At 40.3% G+C, this 26692-nt stretch overlaps 1 protein-coding gene across 1 annotated transcript in view; it reads right to left on the bottom strand.

Moving 5' to 3' along the window:
• The window catches only part of LOC119902417 (vertebrate ancient opsin-like), a 63035-nt gene that overhangs the window by 2818 nt on the left and 33525 nt on the right, over positions 1 to 26692 (bottom strand). Inside the window, exon 3 of the mRNA XM_038718580.1 lies at positions 10629 to 10862. Coding sequence (XP_038574508.1) covers positions 10629 to 10862 — 234 coding nt within the window. The remainder of the gene's footprint in view (positions 1 to 10628; positions 10863 to 26692) is intronic.

Below are 26692 nucleotides of genomic sequence, written 5' to 3'. Positions count from 1 at the left end.
GTGGATGAATCCTGTTCTGTTGTCCACATAGATGAACCCCAGCAAAGCCTTACAATGACAGACTGTATATCAAAAGTGAGGCACCCTCGACCAGTGGAATGGGAGCTCTCATGTTCTCTCTTCATAATAACTTCCCAGTGGTTACTCGGGAAGTGGCGGTGGCAGCTGCTATCAGTGTATCTATGGTTCTTCACACTGCTATGAGGCAGCTGCAACTAGACAATTAACAACCCTTTGGAAATGCATTCACTCTGTCCATAACACCAAAGAGGCCGCAATAATGAAAAAGGAAACAATAGGGGCCCCACCAGCCAATCAATGTGGGCCACTAGTTGGTTACTGCACTTTAGTTTCTGATGAGACAACTTGGGCTAAGAACTGCACTGGAGATCAACAAGAGGTAACCCCCCACTGTTTGAAGCGGCAAAAAATATGTACAGGTGACAGGACTACACATCCACAAATACTGTATTCTAACCAGCACCAACGTTTCTTTGTGGGAAGAAAGGACAGGCCGTCTCCAAGGTAGAGGAAAGGCATTGAAATGTATACACTATCTGTCAAGGTATAATAAATAGTCAGTAGGTATAATAAATACTGAATAGATAAATCTTTCAATCCAAGTTACAGATTTATAAGTGTCAGGATTGGGATTTCATGCAAATCCTCCTGAATTACACCAAACCTTATACATAACAGAGCTCCTGTGTTGCCCATATCAAAGTCTAGGCATCCGCTGATGGACAGATAGAAGGATTCTGAATAATTGAGGACCCCAGCAGCAGGTTGAAAGCATAACAATGCATTCAGGGTATTTGGCTATACTTTACATTCTAGGCATTTCCAATCACATACAAGGCATATTCAGAACACAGGCAGGCAGTGGACCACAATTTAGACCAGTTTCAAGTCCTCTTCTTCAGCTCCTGTTAATGTGGACTCTCTCCACTCTTGAGTAAACGTAGTATACTTAGTATACTTTTTGAGTTTGATGTATACTTATAGTCTACTACATTTTCTCATGAGTGCAAAATGTGACTCTTTCGCAACATCTGGTTTGAGTGGAGAAACTACAAAAGTCAAATCCACACATTGGAAGCATTTCAACTATGAATAACATTATATGTAGTGATAGACATTCAGAGAAAGAAAAAGGCAAAATAAATGGTTACATTAATTTAAACCACTTTAATAAAATATAATTAATAAGAGTAACATGAAGATGCCCAGGAAATGTTGTAACAATGAAGAGATGTGATGTTAATGTGGACTTGTGGCAGTGCTGGAAAACAGTACCTAAATTATGGTTGGGACAATGTCCATAATGCAACAATATAAGGCTGGTAGTTATTTCTATTTTTATTGTCATCAAATCCCATGAAAAGACCAAAACCAACAATGTATTGATCCTACTAACAGGTATTGGCTGTGTAACCAAAGCCTGCTATATCTTATTCATCTGTGCCATAGAGCTCCATTGTTGTCCAAAATCTGTTAAAACATAAATGAGCCACACTGCTGTACTGGGTGATGTGCTACTTCAATAAAATGAGCACAGGCACTGCTGTAAATACTAGTGCATTAAATTTGCAGCTGAAAATAGTCCCACCAAAACACTCAATTTACTTTTGTTTGAGTAATGTTTCCTAAAAACTACAGTGCCCAACCGGTTTGGGAAATGAGTTTGCCTTAAAAAAAAGTATATACTCAGTTACAGAGTTACATCTTCAGTAAAAAACCATGGATTTTGAACTGAGGGCCATAGACAGTCTGGAGAAACCATTAAGAATTGGTAGATGGACTAACGCATTATTGGTTTTGGTCTTTTAATTGTTTTGTTTGTTAACAAAAACAAAAGTTCTTTAGTTTAAACATCTCTCAAACATTATTTGTTTTACCACATGGCAAACTTTTTGACTCGACTTTGAACTTCTCCTACATATCGCTGTCTGTCAAATGCCTGCTGGGTACGAACACATGCAGAGAAGAGAGAGAGAGAGAGAGATGCCTCAGGACATATCCTCACAATGTATCTACACACTTGCCCCCTTTGTCAGTCTGTCCATAACCTATAGGTCATCTAAGAGTGAAGACTAGCGTGGAGATGTGAAGAAACGAGACGATCATCACCTCCCTCTGGTACTGATGCCCACCCCTTGCTTACCTCAGCTGTCCAAACAACACACTGAAGAGTGTTAGAAAGATGGAAGAGAGGGAGATGGAGACAGCAGACATCTAGTCCAGGATGAAGTTAGTTAAGACTCCAAGGCACCAAGGCTAAGGTCAAGAGAGAGGTGAAGGCAATGACAGATAAATAGATAAAGCATGACAGCGAGATGGGAAGAGCAAGATGGTCTGACAGATCATTTTGGAGAGAGAGGCTTGGAGATGGCTCAGGAAGGGTCATCTCAAACTGGTTAGGGTGACGCTTTCTATGATCTGGGCTGATGCATTACGGGTAGAGGATGGAAACAAGAGGGTCAGATGTCAGGCATCATCTCAGAGACTAAGGCATTTATCTAATTTCTAAAGCATGGGACGTCTGCTCGGATCCAGTATTTTTCTGTTTCTGTACACAAAGAGACTTTTATTTGTAGTTGACACACGTTGGCTTTGCAAGAGGAGACATGAGTTTTGTTTGTTGTATAAAAGTCGTGGGCTAGGCCATTTTATTGTTTTATCATATTCAGTCAGTGATTATGTATACATCCACACAACAGAGCGGTATAATACACCTTACACTTTTAATTGAGTTCTTGTGGCACTAATATCCAAAACTTTGCACAATCTTCCACAGTCTGAGTTCAGTTGCAGGCAGTCAGTCACTTCAGCGAATTATACCTAAAGCAGTTCAAGGAATCTCAATGTATTCAGTCAATGGCAGGAAGCATTAGCTTCTGCATATAACCCAACACTTAATTTGACAAATGCATGATTTAATTTGATCCAATAAACTCCCAAGTGTTTTGAAGCATCCACGGACCTCAAACTATAATGTAAAAATGAAAATATCTGAGCGCTCTAGCCAGAAAAGTAATGAGTGTCACACAGGAACATATAAACAGAATGACAATCACCTGATTTCTCTTTAGGATTTCCTGGCACATTCCCAATACAGTAACGTGCTGCAGTGGGTGTACATTTTGTGTATAATTTCCTCACACTGTAATCAGTGGCTGGAGCTTTCAAGTCATACAGTTAAGATTCCCGACAACATCTCATTTCAGTGATGGGGAGGGCCATTGACTACTTCCGAACAGATAAGTTCCCTGCCTCAAACATCGCTCTTCAGCAAACAAATCTATCCAGGTTCCCCTTTAAAGTGGCCTAAGGTGTGAGATGATTATGATAACGTTAAATAAGCAACTCCCAAACCAAACAAAAACCAACGTTTGTTCCTTGACAATGTTTCCACAATGTTGATGGTTACTATTTCCTAGCACAACTTTTTCAGCACCATGCTAACATGTAGATACAATAGTCAGCTACATATAAGCTGCAGTAGTTAACTTAGTAAGCTTTAATTCTCCAGGTGTTTAGTCTAAAAAAAACCCTGTAACTGTGATTTCTGTCTGCCAAGGCCTCGCAGCACTGTTGAGCGCTCCCTTTGCAATGTCGGTTTAATTATATTAGAAAAAGCACGGCGCTTAGAGACGATTTTGTCTCTAGGCCATTGATTTACCTCGGTACCTGATGAAGAGACAATTTGGGCTTGAAACATTATTCTGTTTCTCATGAAATAAAACAGAAATTTTAGAGGGAGCATTCAACAGAGCTCTTGGGAGGCTGAAATGAAAGCCATTACATTTTAATAATATTAATATATCTATGTAGTTACCACCTGCAGTGGCAGGTTTAATGATTTATAATTTAAGAGGTTTGAACACATGATGTTGAGCTGACTTAAATGCTACATGAAAAAAAGTTGTACAGCCAAAAGTTCTCAGTCACCCAGGTCATAGTTATCCAAAGAAGGTTAAAGTCAAGGGCAACCGGACTTGGTTGAAAATACTAGAAGACTGAAGAAGAACTTTGGATGAGGGACGAAACGTCTTCTAGTATCTTCAACCAAGTCCAGTTGCCCTTGACTTTAACCTTCTTTGGAAGAGTACAGCCAAAGAATTATAGTTCAGCCAGATGGCCAGATGGTTAAATTGGGGTCCATTAACTCATGAAAGTAATGTAACAACTCTGACAATAGTGTACACACAGTATTATGTGTAATGCCATAGGTAAATAAAATTTTCTAATTAAGAAGATGATCATATAAAGATAATATAAGGCATTACAACTGTGAGTGAAGTCAGCCTAAAGGCTCCTAAAATCATGCCACAAATACGTTTTCCATTTTCCATTTAGGTCAAATAATGATTGGAGTTCTGAAAACTAGTTTATAAACTAAATTACATTGCTCTGTTTTGTATTACCCTGTCTCCCTTGGGGCAGTATCTTAGTATTTATTTATCAAATGTATTCTTTTCTAGCTTCACAATAGTTAGTTTATGATATTTTTCTCATATATTAGCTGTATAGTAATATACGATAGTAACAGTGTCAGTCTGTGCATTCTGTTCAAAGTTTAGAGATTTGTTAGTCACAGGTACTGAATGAAGCAGGCAGAATAATTATAACACACCCACATCAGGATCACCACACTCATCCCAGTGTTACTGGCTAGTTCATTTGGAGGCCGTCCAAACAGTAATCTGTACAGTAACATCTTCATACACTTCACTACCAAGTAGAGCGCATGCCATGGATCTGACTTTATCAATTAACAAGATTTTAAAGTATGGATAAAATAACATGCTAAAATTAACAACAGGAACAGTAGCCACAAATCCACCACTCTAAACTAGTTCCTCTGTTGTCTGCGACTGGCAAACACAGAGAAGCTCTGTGTTTCTCAAAGATGCTGGGTTAAGCTCCAAGTTAATTATTCAGTTAACTCCAAACCGTAAACTACATACAAGTTGGTGTCCATCTTTCTCTGTTTCATTCCAGCAAACCTGCTAATGACTCCATGAAACATTAGACACAAGAAAAAGAAAGAACCTTCTCTGCTTTGATGTGTCTGTGCAGTATTTTTTTCATAAGCAGTACTGCTAAAAACTGTAGCACAGTGTATCCAACTGTACCTGAATAGCACAATTAATTTAAATTAAAACAGTAAAATTGCTTTTTGCTAATTTACTTTAAAAAGAAAAAGGGATATGATCCAACCATCCTCCTAATGATCTTCTGGTGGTCTTTATGGATCAATACCCAACCCTACCTGGAGACTGACCAGGTGGCCGCTGGAGGATGACCCCGGCTTTGCTTTGGCTCTCACGAATAAGGGCCCCAAAGTTCAAGGTAACAAATTGTGGAATGAAGAGAGCATGTAGAAATAAATATGAATGCACATAAGAAGTAGATTTTCACCAACCCAATCATTTAACCAGTGATGGAGTAGATCAGAAAATCACAGGGCCTGTCAAACTGTGAGGCGTGATGAAGCGGTTCACAGCAATAAAACGGAAAAGATGATGAATTTATACCCCCTGTCAGTTTGTTTCTCATATTATTTATGAGACTGGTCCTCTTGACAATAAGCAATAATATTATGGAGGGATACACCTGCAGTTTGTGTACAGATTCTCTTGGAGCCCTTCTAGTCGGCTCGCGTTGTCTTAAAATAGGTAAAAATTACTGTTTGTCGTTTTTTACTCTTAAGCTTTTGTTAATGTTAATTATGTGACGTTAGAGGTTCATATCTAGATAACAGATGAAGAGGTGTACCAGTTTTTCTCATCTAACTCTAGAAAATGTCAAACAACGTTTAAGTACTCTTCCATTTACATTGTTTTGTGTTATCCCTCTATGTACAATGTTTGTTACTGCCGTTCACAACTCAGCAATGATGCCTCTGACAGACCTTGCTTCATTAACTTCAAGATTCATGTTTATTTACTAACCCTTAGGTGTGTGTGTGTCTGTGTCTGTGTGTGTGTGTGTGGAACTAAGAAGCAGCGAGCTGTACAGTAGCAGAAATCAAAAGTTGCACTTGGACTCACAGTTTATGTGGTATCAATAATGTTTGATGTCCTTTTAGCAGTAAAGCTTTCATCTACTCTCAGTGCACATAAAGTACAAATCACCATGTATTCATATCAGATAAAAGGACGATTCAGTGTAAACTTACCCATAATTCCTGTGTATTGTCCTTGCAGCTCAGGCGCCATCCGTGACATCCAGCTCAGGCACCGCTAATCGTTGAAGGGACAAACACACACCAGCTGCTACTTGTATCTGTACAGCATTTTTAGTCTTCAACTCGCCTCAACTCACAGTTTCCATAGTAACGGGCTGGGAGGAATTGAAGACTGAAAAAGACATACAGGACATGTGGTGTCTCTCTCTCCCACTTTCCGCTCTCTCTCTCTCTCTCTCACGCTGTCATGGGGTAGATGATGGTGGGCTAACATGTCCCTGTAAGGTCAGTTAGCTTGAGAAGGGAGCTTCAGATGGAACAGACGATGGAGACTCTCGTACCTCTAGATAACAGAGCAACATCTGGAACAGGGAGTAACTTTATTGATTTCCAACTTCACAATAAAATAACTCTTGACAGTCACTCCGTGAGGAAAGTTTAAACTTGAATGCTTTTGGAGACTGGGATGAGATTTACTCTCCAATATATACAGTACTGTATATATAATTTCCTGTTGAGTACAAGAAACCCCTGAGTGTAGAGGGACTATTTTCTAAAACCTTACACAGCATTTTGTGCTTCACTTTATACAACAGAATGAGAAGATTACAATGAAGAAAAATTGTATCAGTCGGACCCAGTGGGAGTGGAGGACAATCTTTGTTATCTTGTCTTTTTTTTCTCGCCATGATGAACTGTGTTTCAGAAAGTAACCAAACATCTTAAATCTTAAGTGTAAATGTTCTGTTTGTACAAAGAGTTTCCCTTGAGAGAGGACCCTGATAAGTACAAAATAGAAAGTAGAATCTGTGGAGTGAAGTTCCAGACCATTATACATCCAAAATATAAATCCTAAATCAAATAGACGCTGAATGTCTTAAACGATTAGGGGTTCAGTATCATCTTTCAACAAAGGATAAAATTTACCTACAGTTTCCTTTGCTTTGGATTTGTTTTATTAATTATTATACAATAGGCCTTTGGTCTTCTTTACTAAGGACACACAACACAATAACTGACTGAATGCAGTGATAAGCTTATGTACTCTTTAATAAGTTGGATGTTAGACATCTTGAATCAAATAAGATGTTATTTTCAACCAGGCCCTTATTTTCTTGGTTTTTCCATGTTGTGCAGGGATATCAATGCATTTCTTCACTGCAGAGCTCTGCACTGCTTTCCAAAACGCGCCCAGAGCCAGGACAATATCCAGCAGTCGAACATTAAATATAATTTATGATTACCCATTGCTTAAAACTTGTGTATGTTGCAGCATAAGGTAGCTGACATGTGCTGTCAACCGCTTACTGTAAGTATGCTGATGCTGCATTCATGTCATATAGGATGTTGTTTAAATACAATCTGTCGACAGGGAAACATTTTAGTATCAACTCCTTGTGAGAATTACAAGTAGGATCTGTGGACATTTTTGCAGCTGCTGTTATCACGCACCTGGAAAAGTAGCTGTATAAACACGGGCAGGCGGAAAACCATAGGGCGTCTCTATACTCACTGAGGTTGGAAGGTCATTGGAGAAATCACTGCTGTAGTGAACTTGCTTTAACACTAAAGCAACACAAACCTGAATGAAACACAAAGGCAGCAGGCAAAGTAAATGAGACAATGTGTAAACAAGAGGACCGGATTAACCAACTTGGGACCAGGGGGCAAAAATTTGCTGTGTTGGCCATATTGACCTCCTCGCCACCCTCTGTGCATAGTGGATCTATTAGTTAATAATAAGTGATTATGTGTGTTTGTGGTCATTTGACACATTTAGGACTAGACAATATGTATACACAGGAAAAATGGAAATAATAAGTATATAATGAGTATTTTTTTTCCCTCAATAGATTTTTCCATTTCAATGATTTGATTTAAGGCCTGAAGAGGTAACAGTATCCATCATCTCACAATAAAACAAAAGTGATTCCAGTAACAGAATTATTTTGTTAATCTACCGGTGTCCCCTCAGATTTATCTCAGGGTCTAGGGCCCCGAGGCAGTTACCTACTTTGCCTAGGTGGTAATCCAGCTTTCACTAAACAATGTTAACAAAGTATGAAATGAGCAATTAAAGCTAGAATGGTGTGATAATTAAAGTTATTAACAAACTGGTTTTAAAATAACCACTTGAATCACTTTTAGGACTTAACTGTTGTAGCTGCTCCGCCAGCGAACTGTAGCTCCTATGTTAAAAGCAATGTTTACAGTGAAGCAAGTGATTTAAATGCAATCAATCACTGGGATGGAAAACACCAGGGAATAGGGCCTAGTTAAAAGTAACTGGAAGTATCAATTAGAAGGTAGACAAAGGGGACTAAGCTCAATTTCATTATATAGCCTGTTATATTGTGACAATAAATGTACCTACCTACCTAAACAATACCTGCCCTTTAAGCATGTCTTTTTGGGGCCAAACTGCATTAGTAGTCCTACTAGTTAGGCGGTGTGTCTCATTAAATTTGATTTAAATTCACCAAAGACCTTTGCTAGAAATAGCTTAATCTAATTTTCTGGAGAGAGAATCTTTGATCAATTTCAAGAATTGTTCTGGACTCTAAAGCTCCAACTTGGCAAAAATGACGAAATAAAAAAGGTCCAGCTGAATGAGTCAACAAAAACATGTTTGTTTCTATCGGTCTGTGGATTGAATTAAACAACACAAACAAGCGACAGTTGCATGATAAATGTGACACTGCTTTTAAGGTCTCCTGTCATTTGGATACAAAGGCTTTGTGTCCCCTAATCCTTAATTAATCATTTAGTATGTACAGCTAGTTTATAATCAGATGTGGTTCTCCACTTGTTGGCCACTAGAGACATAGAAACATGTCTGATGTTGTGAGTTCACTTCCCAACCCTGACTGCCTTTTGGCTTTCATCCTGTCTCCTGTCTCACTGGCCCTCCAGACAAAAAAGCACGAGCTTGTCTAGTTTGGTAGATGATGGCTCAGAAAGTTTCTGTCTTTTCCTTTAAAATTGTGACAGATTTCGTCAACTGTTGTATCGAACTTTCAGGTGTAAATTTTAGGGCCCTGAAAACACATTTACTTAATCAACGTATTAATGGGAAATGAACCGTATTTTGCCAAAGTTGAAGCAGTTAAGGTTATTTCACATTTGAGATTTTACTTTTTTGGGAAATGTAATTATTCGCTTTCTGGTGGATAATTAGATTAGATGATAATTAGATTAGGTTAAATATACAGCAAAAGCCAGCAGCAGGTTATCTTATTTTAGCACAATAGGGGAAACAGTTTGCCAGGCTTTGTTTGAAGGTCACAAAATCCTCTTACTCCTATCCCTGAAGCTCATTAATTAACACATTATATCACATGTGTTTTATCAGTACAAAATAAAATTGCTGTTTGCTGTAATGTTTAACAGATATGAAAGTGGTATTGATCTTCTCTGCCACAAAGCGAATAAGCATATTTTCCAAAATGTGTAACTTTTCTTTTAATGATATAAACAAATACTCTAAATGCTTGATTTGATGGCTCATTGTGTCAGCTTTTTATTTACCGCCTCACAGGAAACTTAAAATTAAATCTGTGGTAGGCAATTTATATTTTGTTATATTTGTTATTATTTGTTGACATTCTCTTTACATCCCGACAGAAATCAATAAATGAAATGGTCTCACACAAAAATGAAAAGAAATCCATTATCTGTGGCTGTCGGAGGACTGTAATAAGCACAGTACACTTCATTTGTGATTTTTTCCTGCTCAACACTTCTAGCTGTCTCTTGCTAGTTCTCCAACATTGCCTACCCCAGCTTGAAATATAACAAAGAGGTATAGCAAGTAAACATAAGAGTCCTCAAAATAGGAGCTCCCAATTAAAGATACCTCCCAAAGTGACTCATCATATTGTCTAAAGTGGGCAGGGGCAAAGGTTAATTAAGACGTACTGCGAGTTTAATTATCAACGATCAGATGATAGGTACTTTCATGACATTGCAAACACCCCTTCTGGTTTGACAAGCAGTCAGTAAGTACCAGGAATTGGTTAGAATCACATGAAAGGCATGGGATAGGCGATTACAGAATATATTAGATTTGTCCAACATGGCCTGAGATACACTTAAATGCAAACTTGGGAAAGATGGAGTAGAGGAGGACACAGGCAGTGAGTCCTCTCTTCTTACTGAATTGTTGATATCTGATTATAGGCCTGTGATCCAATTCAAATACAAAAAAACACCTTGTTATTCATCATCTGCGCACACAAGCACATCATTTCGATTATTCAGTGTCGAGAAGGCACCATAATATCTGATAGGAATATAAAACTATGACTCATTTCCATATATCAAACCACCGAGAAAACAATCGAGATGACGGTCCTCAGTTGGAGAGGTGACCTCCACCTGCCGCTTCATGACAGTGAAAGATAAAAGGCACTGACCTCAGCCTTCCCACTCTCACCTGTTTATTCATGAAGACATAGATGACTGGATTGATGACTGTGCTCGTCTTGGCCAGGAGTGAGGGGATGATGCTCGCCTCGGGTGTGACCAGGCCACGCGGACCGAAGGTGGCCAGCAAAGCCATGATGCCGTATGGCAGCCAGCACAATAGGTAGCAGACCACCATAATCACCACCATGAATAACACGCGCTGCTCACGTTTCCTGCTCATCGATGCATTGATCCCGCTGACCTGGAGACAGCCAGGGAAAGAGAGGGAGATAAGAAGATGACAAATAAGACCTGCATGAGCTTACAATCTCCTGTGATGACACAGTGTGTTCAGACATTTGTTTTTGACTTGCAGCCATGAGGCATCCAAATTACGGGGTAGAGCAAGATATTAAAAGGTGTACTTAGAGACGGAGCAAGCAGGAAACAGACAGAAGATGAGGCAGGAAAATGTACATCTACAGAAGGACTCCAATCTGTGCGGAGATGGAGGCAGTAGCAGAAGAAAATGACAGAGAACGATTTGTTATCACTGATTATTGGATTTACGGAGAATCTTGACTTCAAACACAAACATTAAGCAGCTGGTTAGCTTAGCTTGGCACGAAGACCTGAAAGGGGGGAAAGCTAGTTTGGTTCTGTCCAAAGGTTACGAAATCTGCCTACCAGCACCTCTAAGGTCTTGTGCAGACTATTGCCCTACTGTTCAGACTTCACAACTTGCCGTCTTGTGACGAGACTCAAAAAGTCATTGTGGCGTTCCCGCTACGTGACTGATCGGTGGTCACACACTACACAAGCTGATAACGTCTGTGTCACCTGACGGGTGGTCTTCAAACCACGTTTTGTCAAGAAAACACAGGAAATGTGAAACAGGAAATGATGCAACACTACACACGAAACAGCTGTTGTGTGTTATTATAAAGATAGCAACTATAAAGACAATGAATATGGATGAAAGAATGGATTAGCACACACAGGTAGCAGGGATCGTCTGAGCTACAGAGAGAGCTGGAGGTGAGTAAAAAGTGTTTTGCAGTGAAAAAGTAGCTGCCTGTTCTGCCAACTGCCTTCTCTCATTGGCTAGATGTGGATGTCGAGTCGGCCGACTCTTCCAGATATTTGGCATGCTGGATATCTGACAGACGTCGGCGATGTGTTAGTGATGCGTCAGGGAGCTGTTTTAATGCATCGTTGAGTAGTTCACACAACGACTGGCGACCGCAGATCTATTGCTAATTTATCCCTGATCACAGCCTGACGGTGGTGGGCCTTAGCACTTTCTGATATAACTGCCAGCCACACTGGCAAAACGTACCGTGGAAAAGACAAGGATAATGATGGGGATAAGTTTCAACCACACTTTTATATTAGAGACGCCAGCATTTACTTTTCTAAAATGAATTTCTAAATGTCTAAAAGGCAAGAAACACAAGCAATCAGACACGTATACTGTTTATAAACCAGGTAAGCCAAACTTATTTGGAAGAGAAAAGAAATGGGAATGGTAAAATTACTACCCAAACACTGTGCTGTAAACATCTATCACAGTTTTACTTGCACCCAGTTTTTCCTGTGAAACAATGAGCAACAGTATCTGGGTTTTGGGTTTCTGTTTTCTCCTGTTTTGCTATTTGCTGTGTGTGTACTGTTTATCACTCTTTGCCTCTGTGTTCCCATTTAGGTTTTGTCGCTTTACTTCCTGTTTGGTCTGATTAGCCCCTAATGTCTTTCACCTGTTCACTCCCTCCCCACTCATTTGCCCCTGTATTTAACCTGCTCAGTTTTGTTTAGTCCTTGTTGTTTCCTCATTGTTTGTCGTTTGTGTCCCCGCTTGCCTTGTTCTGTGCCTGGATTATCTGTTTTCCCTGCTGTATCTGGGAGGGAACCACTTTCAAAAAGCTGTGAAAAGGTTTTTGGGGGTTCTTTTGGGGGAGGGGGGGGGGGGTTGTAGAAAGTCGATACAGTGTGCACATACAGTAATTGCACACATACATGTAAATGCAGCAGCAACACAAAAACAACATGACTTGACAACAGAACAAAATGAATCCAATAGTTTAGTGATCAGCCATCATCACTCTCATGACAGCTAATGGAGAAAAATATTCTTCACTTTAACTCTCTTCTAACCTGTTATTGAAATCTCCATATTTGTGTAAGTCTACTCTACATATAGATCTTTTCATTTTAGCACATGCTACATGCACGCTGTGTAGATGTTTACGTATGCTGTATGGGTCTATTAAATATGAAACAGTACATTTAGTTGCTCATCTCCTGCACTGTTCAGTTCCCGTGCCGTCACTCACACTGCAACATTTGCATGAATATACACATTAATATGACACTCAGCTTTCACCAGACAGGCAGAGTGTTTGCATTACTGCCACAATATGACACAGAGCAAATTAATGCTTTTCCATTGTGGCAGACTAATCAAGCCATGCCAGTGATTGACAGACTCTTTACATTCAGCTAATTTACCCCAAGTGGCTTATACAACTCTGCAAATGGGAAATTAGTGTGTGTTCATACGAAACATGTTTAGATCATTTTATTAAAACTCTGAAGTGTTTACTCTCAGTTTACTTTCCTTCAGGCAAAATGTGTCATGATTTGCCAGGGGCTACTAGCTTAGTATTTTTTTTCTTTTTTGACAATGTGTCCTTGATTTCAGAAAAAAATGGACAAAAGTAGGCTTCCCATATCTAGCCAGCATACATACATTTTGCTGGCTGAAATGACAGATGTCAGTAGTAGATTTTATCAGTGGTAGCAGGCTAACATTAGCTCCATAAGATGGTTGAAAAAGCTCTCTGTGGCTGGCTTTTTAACGTTTCAAGCTGGGGTCTACAACAGGCACTTGATGGCTGTGTTATGCTAGAAAGGTAACCGGGCCAAAAAAAAGTGATCTAGCGTAGTGAGTTTGACTTGGGCTGCTGGAGTGCAAACTTACAAATTTCAATAAGGAGCAGGACAGAGTTGCTAATGTTAGCCTAAATTTTGAAATGGTAACATTCAGGACCAGCTACGCTAGTGATGTGCTGTTTAATTCTTTCCTTAGACCTTTGCTCTTGGGTTTTTGGTTTTGGAAAGAAAAAAAACTCTTTATTTAATCTCTCTTAGCCCCAAGCACGCTGCAACCAAAATCTGAGGCTTGATAGGTCCATTGTGCCTAGTTACGGCTGCTTAGCTATGATTGGACAGTCTCTGTTTGGAGGAGGGGTTTAGTGAAAATTCAATCGCAGCAAAGAGCAGAGAGTCCATCACACTGAAGCCACTGGAACAAACTGAATTTGTTTTGACTGCCCTTGCCATCAAATCTTTAAAGTGGCAGGACAAAAACAGAACCAAAAAGTCAGATAAATAAGCTCTGAGGAGACAATTATATTTTTGTTTGGTTTGTTTTAAGAGGTCAGTATAAACTCAAACACACCAAAAACTAACTTTAGATTCCAACAATAGCTTAAATGGCCATAAACTGTAAGGTATCCTGCCAAGAGCAGAGTGACAGTTCAGTGCCATCTGCATTTACAGTCGCTCTCCTGACACATTGGGTAAGCTGTCCGGGGATACACACATTTTCTGCCTTTTTACTGCCTTCTCATGTTCTGTCAAAAGTTATTAGAACTCATCCTTGTTTAAATGAAAAGGTCACCCGCCATTTTAGCTCAGAAAGTTTCACTTTTGCTTTCAGTTTGGCTCTGTTCCACTTCCCCCACAGTAGACTTTCTTACTTTGTCAGCTTTTGAGAATAGGTGGCTAATAGCTTCAATCTGGGCACTGATTAAAGAAATGAAGTGGCAGAGATCACAGACAAATTGAGGAAATGGAGAGTGAGTGCTGAATGATTGCAATCAAAGGCTGGGTGGCTGGTGAAAGTAGCTAGCTTAGTAATTGACTGCCCTTACAGAGAAATGGTTTCATATGCTAAACAGCAACCCCCAAAGCCCTATAATTAATATTTATGTTTTGCGTCCATGTGACGGCACAAATCTGCTGCAGCCTTTTGTTAAAATGTTGGAGACTACAAGCTTGGTAATGAGCATCAAAATAACGGCCTGTTTTTATGATGGATAACATGATGTTGTAATAAGCAGACAGCGAACTGAGAACAGCAGCCCCTTTCTGTTTAGCTCAGCGTCATGACAGTTTGAAATAGAGTTGTAGATTGTGGGCAGTAGTCCAATGTGGCACTAATGTTCACAGAGTGTGGAGAGACGAGGCGGGAAACAATTTGTCAAGAACTGTTTGACGGGGGAAATCTTTATCAAGAGAGAATATCTTCACAGCCTTCACTGACTAAATTAAATGTCCGATAGCTAATTTTCATCCGCGATGACAGAAGGAGCATTGTCTCTTCGAGTTCCTGGCGGGCTGTCAGTTATTCAGACAGATCTGGCCAGTGTGCTGCAATGTTAAAATCAGTTTTGAAACAAACTAAAAGGAACAGCCTGGAAATAGAATAAAGTTCAAGGTGGCTGCGTGTGCTTCTACTATGTTTGTCCATTTTTGTAGTTTGCTTGTCTATTACTATTATAATTCTGGGTGTTCTGGGGCAGCTTTATGATCAGAAAAAAAAGAGATGCATTGATTGCAATTTTCCTGGCCGATTCCAATTTCTTTAAAGGTCTGACCTGACCTCCAATTTTCTTTCTTTCTAAGAACTACATTTGACAACTTACACAAACATTTTTGAAACTTTTCAAAAATGTTTGTGTTGAATGGAATATTATTTATTTATTTATTTATTATGATCCTAATTAACACCAGCATAAGTATTGGCTATTCTTCCTGGGTTCCATTCAATTGTATTTTCATAATAAAACATTATTAAATAAAACTTAATTAAATAACTTGAATAACTTTTTTCTTCTCCAAAACTGCACCAAGTTACAGGGCCTTCTCTCAATCTTACTCAATCACAAAGTGCTCTCTACTGAACAGATAAAATCCAACTGAAAATGAATTGCAGAATAATGTGGCTCAGTGTTTCCCACAGAGTGACAGTGTATCTGTCAAGGGGGCAAAAAGGGTATATTTTTATGTTCTATTTGAAAATGTTTAAAAGCATACATTACTCTATTTCTAGTAGGTTGTTTCTTATCTCACCATTTTCATTATTTAATTCTCCGCCTTATTTCAGTGTTTGCTCCCAAACTGCTGTAATCTGCTCACCTTGCTTTTCCCTTCAGACACACACACCTACACCTGTCTCTCTCTCCCTGTATGTGTCTGCGCCGGTGATTTTATTCATCAGCATTTCTTCAACTCGCATTTTGGATTTTTTCACCTTAACACAGCAGCAAGTGAGACGTGTGTGGAGGAGGCTTGTTGCTAATGACGTAACCAACCAAAACGATCGAGACCAACTTGATAATGAATGACATAGGCACCAACAGCTGTGTTCACTGTTGCTTTACCTGGTTCTTGCTTATCAGATATCCATGCTGCATCTTCTAATGTAATAATGTTTCTCTGACAAATATATGTTGGCGGCTGTTAATAAACCTGGGGGATATTAGTCTATTTGTGGGGAAACGTGGCTTACAGTGAAGACTTTCTATGCTGACCACATGTTTTAGTGTGTGTGTGTGTGTGGCCAGTTGATTCTAGTCACCAGCCAAGCAATTGGTGTATCTCTAGAGAAAACACACCACCTATGAAACTGGTTTGCCCATGCAGGCTACATTATATAAAAGTTACTGAAAGACATGAAAGACACATGTTTCTGAAAGAAACTTTCAAGATGGACTGAATGTTGACAGACTATGCAGCACAGGCAGTCAAGAAAACAGTACCATGCTGTACTTTATAATTGACCTGCTGTCAGCAATGTAAAGAAATGTGGAATGTATTGGAAATACATTTCTACTGAAAAGCACACAAATCTCCTCAAATATCAGATCAAGGCAACAAACCATACTAACCCCTTGTTGTTTGCTGTGAGTGGTCTTTCCTGAAGAGGAAAGATGTGTATGACAGTGTGTGTCTGTTTTCTGCTACGCTGATCTCCAGATGACACTGAAGTTAACATTAAGAACCTGCTTTCAATATGTGTCAGCCAGGCTGTGGAAGAAGACAGTCATTTTCTGGTCTTGTACTGTCACACTGACATCTACTGTAGCAACTTCCTGTCAGTAGGCAAAGCCATCTATTCCAATCACAGCATGTCACATGTAAGACGATGAATAATGACGTGTGAAGGGAGGGAGACGGATAAACGGGACAGTCACACTTCACTGGCATTTAGATGTTCATACTTCATGTTTCGGAAGAGGATCTCACAATAAAATCTCTTCCTACACAAGCATTTTAACAGTTAAGCACTGGACAGATATATGAAATGAGCTCTCCGTGAGGAACATGCTGTTCTTCTTGAAGACATTTCAGAAAATAAGAATTTATTTTGCTTTCTAAATGGGCAGGTTATTCCATGCTGGAGAGGCAGACAGAAAAGTAATGATGACCAGGTTGTCTCACGGAGGGGAATGCAGCAGGTAGGAAGGACATTCATGAAGTGGGGAGAATCATGGATGAGTTTCAGTTTAAAAGAATATTTCAGGAGCCTGGCTTCAGTTGGTGTTGCAGTGGTGGGGATTAAAGTTTGAGAGCCGAAGAGAGTCCTGGGCAAGGAAAGATCTGATTTGATGGATTTGTTTGGGAGACTAAATCCTCATACTTGTGTTGTGGTTGCATTGTGGGCTTTGTATGACAGTTCCTTGTCTAGAATCAAGTCAGTGCTCCTGCAGGCTTCAGGCAATAGTCTCATCAGTGGAGATGGAAATGTCTAGTGTAGGGGGGGAAGTGCGGCAGAAAACATCCATCCTATCCATTTTTAGTATTGTTTGTTTTCAAGGAGAATAGTTCACAACCCATATTTGGCATATTCCGTAGTCTATATATATTGAATTACACACTGGGAAAAGTTGAAAGGGGAATTAAATGCTTTGAAGGCTTTGCAGCCAGAATTTAAACCATAGTTCTTGCTTCATTCAGCAGTCAATGAATGGCACACATTTATCTTAAGTTTAAAAGTATTCTTCTTTCATAAGTTCAAGCAGAGGGGAAGACAAAGAGAAATACTGAAGTGAACATTTTTATTGGTTCTAATTTGTCAGACAAGCTAAATCAATGACAGAAAACTAGCATGAGGGTACACGTTGTCTTAGTTCAGATGGTTTGCCACTGTTCTACTGCCCTGTAGAGCTGGCCATAAAATTGTGGTTTATAAGGACTGGGCACGAGGACATGCTGGGTCACAAGGAAAGATATTTTTATTGGAAAATATTGCCTCTAAAGCTGGCCAAAGATTATTAAGAATTCTTCACTTAGAAACTTTTTTCAAACTTTATACCAGTCTCCGCCATTGTACTTAGAACATCTTATTAGTTCAGCTTCAACTGCTTTCAGTGCTTACACTTCAAGGTTACACGGTAAAGTTTACTTGTCAACACAGTGTGTGAAGTGCAAGTTATAGGTCAGTGCTGATTAATAAGTCATGAAAAATAAACTATTTTACACGGTGGTGTGCTGTGGATGAATTAATGTGTCTCACAGCCTGAGGGAAGAAGCTGCTACAGTGGACACTTCTGTATCTCTTGCCAGACGGCAGCATGGTGAAAAGTTTGTGTCTTTTACTATCCTTTGGGCTCTGCGCAATTTAAAAAAATAGACCAATCAAAAAACAAAACAAAAAAACAGACCAATCAATGTTGACAGGGGTGTGTATTCATTCTAAAATCAAAAATCAGCTCCTTGGTTTTGCTGATGTACAGCACTAGAGAAGAGGAGGCGTGAGTGCCAATCAGAACCGTGTGGGTCTGTTTGTGAGGAAGTCCAATATCCAGTTGTGGTACTCAAGCACAGAGTGCCAACAGCCAATCAGTTTCATGGGGGAGATTGTGTTGAATACTGAGCTGAAACCCACAAACAACATTCTGAAGTAGGTGTTGTGGTTTTTTTTCAAGAGATGGCATCCTCTGTGGATCCGCAAACTAGGGTCCAGGCTGGCTGGGATGTTGATAATGAAAGAGTCACAGGGCGGTAGACACTGCAGACTAAGGGCTGTGCAATTAATCTTATTTTATATTACAACTACCGTTTTAGCTTTCAACGATTTTGAAAAAAAGATAATCATGATAAAATTATTATTTTTGCTCTCGTTTTGTCTTGTTATAAATCTAGCGCGTATTATAAATCCAGCTCCTGCCTCTACCTAAAAGACCAAACTCACTCTCAGATGATGTAATTGTCTTTTAGATCACATTATCAACACATTTGCTGATGTATGATGTCACTTATGACATTCACCGTATCATGTGCAAGTCTGTGTCCTCAAAAGAGTCTGGTAGGGCTGCTGTAGCCTCACCTGTCCACACTTTTTTACTTATTTCAGTTTATTTTGTACATTTGAACTAGCATTCATTTCTTTCAGGACGTTCATCTTAACTGACTCTTCCAGCTCTATTTATTATTTACACTTTGACTGACACTTTAACCCCTCACTGCTTGAACTAATCTACAGCTCCTTTCCGCACTTTCACTTCAACATGTGCTTAACTCAGGGCTTATATTTAAATGGATAGTTAATTCCGTGCAACACTACACTTAATCTGAAACTTTTACTTCCTTCAGCATTTCCATTTTAAGTACCATTTTAGACTGCCACTTCAGCTTTGACTTAGGAGTATTTCAACATGTTTCAACATTTCAGCAGCAAACACCATCCATCCATCCATCCATCGTCAACTGCTTATCCTGCGTACAGGGTCGCGGGGGGGCTGGAGCCAATCCAAGCTGACATCGGGCAAAAGGCAGGGTACACCCTGGACATGTCGCCAGTCCATCACCGGGCCACATATAGACAAACAACCACTCACGCTCACACCTAAGGACAATTTAGGGTCACCAATTAACCTAGTCTGCATGTCTTTGGACAGTGGGAGGAAGCCGGAGCACCCGGAGAGAAAGCAGACACGGGGAGAACATGCAAACTCCACACAGAAAGGCCGGAGCAACTGGGGTTGGAACCCGCCACCTTCTTGCTGTGAGGCGACAGTGCTAACTGCTAACTACTACACCACCGTGCCGCCCAGCAGCAAACACACATTGCGCAAATTTTCTTCTAAATAAAATACATAAAAATTCAGTGCTAAGTTAGATTTAAAAGTCTTGGCACAAAGTCCTGTTATGGCAAATTAACGTCTGAATCTGTATTTCTCTCACGATTGCCTTTTATGGTTCAAAAATACATTTTTGCAGGTTTGAGCACCAGATAATTATTTGGAGGCAGGCAGCAGTGTGGAAAATAACAACAGTTTATTTCTAGGCATGCATGAAGAACTCAACTTACGGACTTGGGTGTACTAAGCAATGTGGAACTTCAGGCCCACTATGCATTTGTGTTCCTGTGGTAGTCCTCTCAGCCTTATGACACAATGGTGGGATCAGCTGCTTTTTATATCACTTTTATCAAATAGTTTCTTCAGCTTAATATTGGTGAATAGAGCTACAAGCGGCTGTCTTAAGTTAAATAGACACATTTTTTTATTCCAGTCAAATAGTTTGCAGTCTATAAAACTGGATGTTGAGATAAATTGCATTATGCTAATAGAATATTTTTGTTTTTTAATACAGGTTATCATTTAAATCTTTAAATCTGAGTCACAAAGGAATTTCTCACCTCCGTCTTATAAGTATTACAAACACGACTGACCTAGGGCTGGTCAATATATCGGTGTATGATGTATACCGATATAATTTCAAAAGAGATATGAAATTAGACAATACCGTTTATACCGATATACTTTGACGTTGAGTTATTATTATTGTTTCGTAAAGTCCTGCCAGTGTTTGCTCCTCTCTCTCACTCACTGCGCAGCCCCGCCCCTCCCTGTGCGTCTGCACGCAGCCGTCTACTCACAAAGTCTCCAACAAGATGGAGGGGACACAGTGCTGGTCAACACTGTTAAAGACCGGGCTTGTAAAAAGGAAAACACGGTTCATTCAGTGTTTCCCACACATACACTTTACTTCGGCGGGCGGCCCAGGTTAGGCAACACATTGTAGCATTTATCAGAGAAACACAGTGATTACGTTACGAGTTGCAACCATAGACTGTATATAAGAAATGGACGTAGTCATCGTGACGTCACCCGTTGGTTTGTGGACTGCCGTTTTGAAGCCTCGAGTTTGGCCGATAGAGCGCAGCCATGTCGAGTTTTTGCAAACCAGGTAGTGCCCGGAAGTGACGATACGGCGGAGCTAACGGCTAGCTCGCTTAGCTAGGTGCAACTGTAACTCCATTGTGTAAAAGTTGTAGGCCTACTTGTACCTCCTATCAGGTACTTTTTTCATATCACCTCTGTCTTATGTGTCTTTACATTCTGAGTAATTTTTAAATGTTTTAACAAATCAGGAGACAGCTGTTTGTGTGTGGCGTCTCTATGACGACCAGCTACATTGAGGGGTACTATCTGCAATGGAAAATGGAGGACGGCCAAACTGAGTCGAGTAGAGTCGAGGGGAGTTGAGCTCGTATTGGTAATGGAAAAACAGCAAAAGAAGCGGGGAATGCTGATGTGTTTGCAGAAGAGGTACGTTAGGTCTGTGAGTGTGAAGAGAACTGGAGGCAAATTCAATAAGTGAAACTTAAGATGGGGAATGAAGTATAATTAAAACGGTGAAATAAGAAACAAGCATGCCTGCTAAAACCACTCCCCACCCCGCTTAGCAGAAAATACCGATATATATATTTTATACTTGAATTCTGCCTAACAGTACCGGGATATGACTTTTTGGATGGACCTATGGATATCTTGAGAGGGCATCTTTTCAAATTTCTTGGCTAAAGTTGAGTGTTTTGCGGGGGGGTTTGAGGATCAGGGCAGAGTGTAAATCTGTATTTCAAACCAGGCCAGCAGGCATGTGTGAGGTCCCCAATGTGGAGGATAAGTCACCTCCAGCATGTTCCAAACACACAAATTGGTCTGCAGTTGGATGGAGGAGACAGACACGACAGCCATGTTGAGTGCTCAGGCAAGGCAGAATAAATCAACACACAACTCTGACTGTCAATTCCAGAAACTGCTCTAACAAGATCTGTAAAGTCATTACACTATAAACTTTGTTTCCACCGACAATACGCTTTATATTTCTGTTTCGTTAACAGCTGTCCACTATTTCAGTTTCATCCTCAGAGTTTAATTTATTTAAGTCTCGAGGTTCCATGTCTCTTCTGTCCCTACTGTCTCCCCCTCTCTCTCTCTATCGCTCTTGCACTTTAGCAAAAGATTTAATGGCAATTTCCACCTCTGTCTTTTCTTTCTGCATTACGCCTGGCACAAATGTAGCTGTGTTCATTCACTGATATCTATAATTGTATCATTAAAAACATATTGAAGCTGAACAATGAGAACATTCACACAAAAGAGCTTCATAGTCAGCGAGTACACAGAGATAACAGAAAAAAATGTGTTAATAATGACTGCTGGTGACCCAGAATTACATTATTATCACACTAGATGTCCCCAACTACTCACCCACACACACACACACAACCACATTAGCACACTCTAAGTTCTTAATTAATCCACATAATCAGTTAATTTGGAGTCTTCACGGCAGCTAACTGGATTACACGGATGGAGCGGGGGGCTGCTGAAAATCAGTTCAGCTGTGGGAAACTGGAGGCAGTCGCTACTTCCCACACCTTCCCCAGCTGCTGCCTGCCTTCCTCCCTGCCCGCAGCAGCACCAGACACTGGCTATTAGACTGTGAGATTGGTGGCGGCGGCGATGCGACAGAAAGCAGGCGGTATGAGCCAGACAAGGGGTGAGAGTAGCAAGAGGAAAAGTGGAGGAGGGGGAGTGGAGAGAGTGTGATATAGCGGAGAGAGGTTGTTTGAGAGGTAAGAGAGCAGGGGAGGAAGGAGCCAAATTGGTGCAGCAGAAAGAATTGAGAGCAGGGAGATGGGAGAGTGAAAATCCCGGGGTGGGGGGCTGGAGGCATATAGGGAAGAGCTGTATGCAGGTAGATTTATAACTGGTTTCTGTTGATTTGAGTCCAATTGTCAATGGCAATTCAGCTGAGAAACTACCCTGCTGTTTTAATGCATGTGATAAGTTCCCCCTCTCCTGCTTTTGTCTTTCTATCCTCATCTTAGGCAGTTGTTGTGGGAGTTTTCCCTACACTGTAATCAGCAGGTCAAGCTCCCAGCTTAGCCAATGTTCGGCCATGTTTGCCTTGCCAGTTAGACCAACATGCAACGCATAACCTCAAAAGAGAAGGCAGTCATGTAAGTACACTCAGCTGAAGCAAGCTGAAACAAATAACCTTCTCTGACTGTCTTCTCTAAGCACACATAACCTTAGAGACTCTTCTGGAAAACTGGAGCCCCAAGCTAAATCATCTGAAGCAATTAGTATATACCACCGCAGGAGAATTTTGTTTTGCGAGAATGCACTGTCAACACTCGTGAAACTCCTGGGGGGGGAGTGAGCAGTTTTGCAACACTACACTGCCTCAACCAGGAAAGAAAGATTAGAAGCAATTTTCTGAGTGTGCCTTTTTCTGTAAATTCTGACATCTCCTATCATTTACAGAAACCCTTTTCCCATTTTCAAGCAAGTCTGTAAGTCAGCTGCACCGAACTTTGAAGAGCCGATAGCCAAAAACTTATCTTGTGACTGCTGAATGTGACTAAAGTTATGTGGAGAGGAACAAAACAGGAGATATATGAACATTGTGGACAATGCTCTTAAAGTTAATTTAATGAGGAGAACACTCTCCCTCATAAAAACTGTGATTCCTCATAACTGACAGTTAAGAGTTTCTTTGTGTAAACATGTATTAAACACAAGAATATCATGTGCTGCTTTGAAAACTTCTGGCTTCTGAGTGAAAGCCAGGGCTTTGCAAGACCTACAGTGCAGGAGTTATAAATTTAATAAAAGTGGCTCCTTTTGTTTCAGGCGTTGTCATAATAGCTGAATATTCACACATTGAAAAGTTAACCCCTGTTGATGTTCGTTTTAAAAATTCTTCTGATTGATTTTCTCCCGTTGGTGGGGGCTCTGACAGCTGAAACTGCATCACAATTTCAAAGGTAAGTCGAATCCTGTCATCAGAACATGAACGCCTCAGAAGGCTACATCCTCACCAATCTGATAGCGCTTTCTGCCCTTCCATCATCTTCCCCTCACTCTGCCAGAGGGGGGAAAAGTGCAGTCACCAAGACAAGACGTTCAGCTAATGCTGAGAGTCACATCAGCGATTGTATGAGTGACATCTCCCCTCTGAAATGACTCACTTGAAGTGGGTGAGAAAGTGGGGGAAATGGCACAAGCCAATCAGCTGTGCACAACTCTAGTCTTATGCTGACAGGGCTTTGGGGCTTGCACACATACACACAAACACACACGCTGTACTGAAGTATAAATTCAGATGTATACATCGATGTGTATATAGTCTGAATAACTTCCTTATATGAAAATAGATAGCAAAAAGAAAACACAAACTTAAGCAGTCAACTCAAACACATTATTTTTACATTTAAACACACACAGGCAAGCAGACAAATAGTCAGACAGTACACGTACACAAACACACACCACCCAGAAGAGGAAAAGACAGGCGCAGCACTTTCGCCTAGCTTATTTTGCCTCAGCATTTCAGATCCCGAGTCAGGCTGGATGTTCTGCCAGTGCAGTCGTTGGCTGCTAAACATGATTGATCGCAGGATTTGTGTTCGCTGCATTAGTCCTGTACACCAACAGCCCCCTGTGGCCTGCCAAACACTATGCCTGCCTGTCACCCATCAAAGGACCTCTCTCAGAAAGAATCCTCAACGCTCCACTGAGTCGCTTCACAAACACTCACTGTGCCCCTCCTCCTCCCTGCTGTTCCATATCCCCTGTGTTCCTTCCTTTCCCCCCTTGGCGGCACATAGAGGTGTCTGCAAGGTGGCGCAAAAAAAGGAGCACAATTGTTAACTTTTAGGGAATGAGGGAGAGTCAAGTAAAATCAGGAATCAAACTGAGGGCGAAGCTCAGTTGGGCTGCTGGGGTGAAAAAAGGTGCAGTCAATGCAAGGTTGGTGCGGGGGGGGGGGGTGTAGGTGTGTGGGGATGCTGAGAGTGAGAGACCTGAAGGGCCTTTTTTCACAGATAGATTGCTTTTGGTAACATCTAGAGATCCTGTCTCTAAAGGGACCAGAGACTGAGAGCGAGGGGAAGAACATTCCCATCAAAGGTCAGAAGTCTTGATTGAGTTCATCAAATAGGGAAAGAAATGAATCACATCTGCCGGATGTGAAAGATGAGTTCATAGCAGCCCTTACACACGCCTGCTTTTGTCAAACACAAGTGACATAAAGATCTCATCCTAAAATATGAACCTCTAGCTGTGGTAAATAGAAGGACCCCACCAGAATTTAAATTCAATATAAGGTGGAAATCTATGGGGAAATTGTCACGTCAATTAATTAATTTTAGCCCTTGAAGGATATTATCTGTTGGACAAGCATTGTTGAAAGAGTGAATGTTTTTTTCCAGCTCATTTGATTAGTTTGTCCTGAATTAGACTCCATAGCTAACACATGCACAGACATATGAACTCATACACACATTTAAAAACAGATTTTTTAAATCATGCATTTCATGGACACACTCGGAGCCCCACCGGCTAATTGCTCAAAAAGTTGCCCTGTGTATCATCAGCTTTACAGACTCTCATGTACCATATGCTGTAAAATGTTACTCCCCCTCACATGCTTGGCCACGTGTATACAAGCGCATACACACAGTGATAAGAATAAGACAGTTTATGTTCCTATGTTTCATCAGTTAGCGGTAGGGGGCTAACAGATCATTGCTCAGTGTGTCCTGGAACTGCCTGAAACACCAGCACACACACACCTTACCAGGAGGGTTCTCCTCCAAATGGTTAAACACATTCAGTATGAATAATATTGATTGTCCCAGTATGGCTCCAGTTGAATACATCAGGGGGACATTACATTCCAACAGCAAATTAATTATCTACATGAATATTTAATTTGATATAGTGGAAGAAAAAGCAATTAGCCAAGATGCAACATTACAGATATAAAGATTTACATATTCTCCTACCAGAGTTACAAAAGATATTTAATGTTGGTAGTGATACTCTTAATACAAAGAGTAAACTGCTAATTGACCATTACCAAATAATTCAGGTATGAAACTGGTGCGTAGTGATGGGAATTATGGCTCTATGAAGAGAGCCGGCTCTTATGGCTTCGTTCCTTTCTGAGAGCTTTCCCAAATAGCTTTTCCTTTAGAACCATTTCTGCTAGTCACTGCTAGTTATATTCATATTTGTTGCAAGAAATAAATATGCAAGATTCTTCATCTGCAATGCATTGCAATATTCTGTCATATTGATGGTTAAAAAGTGTGATGTGTCAAGAAAAGCTGTCCTAGTTGTATAACAAAAATATAAGGTTTAACACCCTAGTGAAAATTAAATAGTATGCTTAATAAATAATTACACAGCTCTATACTCTATCATAGTTTTATGTCGTCTTTGCTGTAAAGGTTACCCTATGTGTTGTTGTATAATGTCAGTGCCTGCTCCTGGACCACTTGGTTATCATCAATCATGTGGCACAACCTGCGAAGAGCGAAAATAATGTGGACAATCAAGCTGAGTTATTTATTGACCGCTGTTAGGTAGGCAAACAAGATGTTATTGGAAATCAGGGGCCGAATTCACAAAGTATCATGTCTTATACTAGGAGTCCCCCTAAATGGAGCTAAACGTTCCTAAGAGTTTCCTCTTAAGGCATATTCATAAGGCTCCTGAGAGCAACTTTTACATACTGAACTGAGAGAACTCCTAATCTAAGAGAGGAGGCAGGGTTGACCCCGCTGTTATGAATAACATTATATTTCAGGAATTAACAAACCAGTCAGTGAATATGAAACAAAATATTCATACACAGTAGTGAGTTATCTTTTCTATTTTTCCAAAATTGCTGACACAAGAGAGAAGCTACATGAAGCACATCTTAGTGACTCTGAACATC

Source organism: Micropterus salmoides, unplaced genomic scaffold, assembly GCF_014851395.1.
Source record: "Micropterus salmoides isolate LMB-PRFRI ecotype aquatic unplaced genomic scaffold, ASM1485139v1 Ms_hic_scaffold_14, whole genome shotgun sequence".
Taxonomy (NCBI): Eukaryota; Metazoa; Chordata; class Actinopteri; order Centrarchiformes; family Centrarchidae; genus Micropterus; species Micropterus salmoides.
The sequence above is the reverse complement of the archived record's forward strand: the minus strand, read 5'-3'. Positions and strand labels throughout refer to the sequence as shown.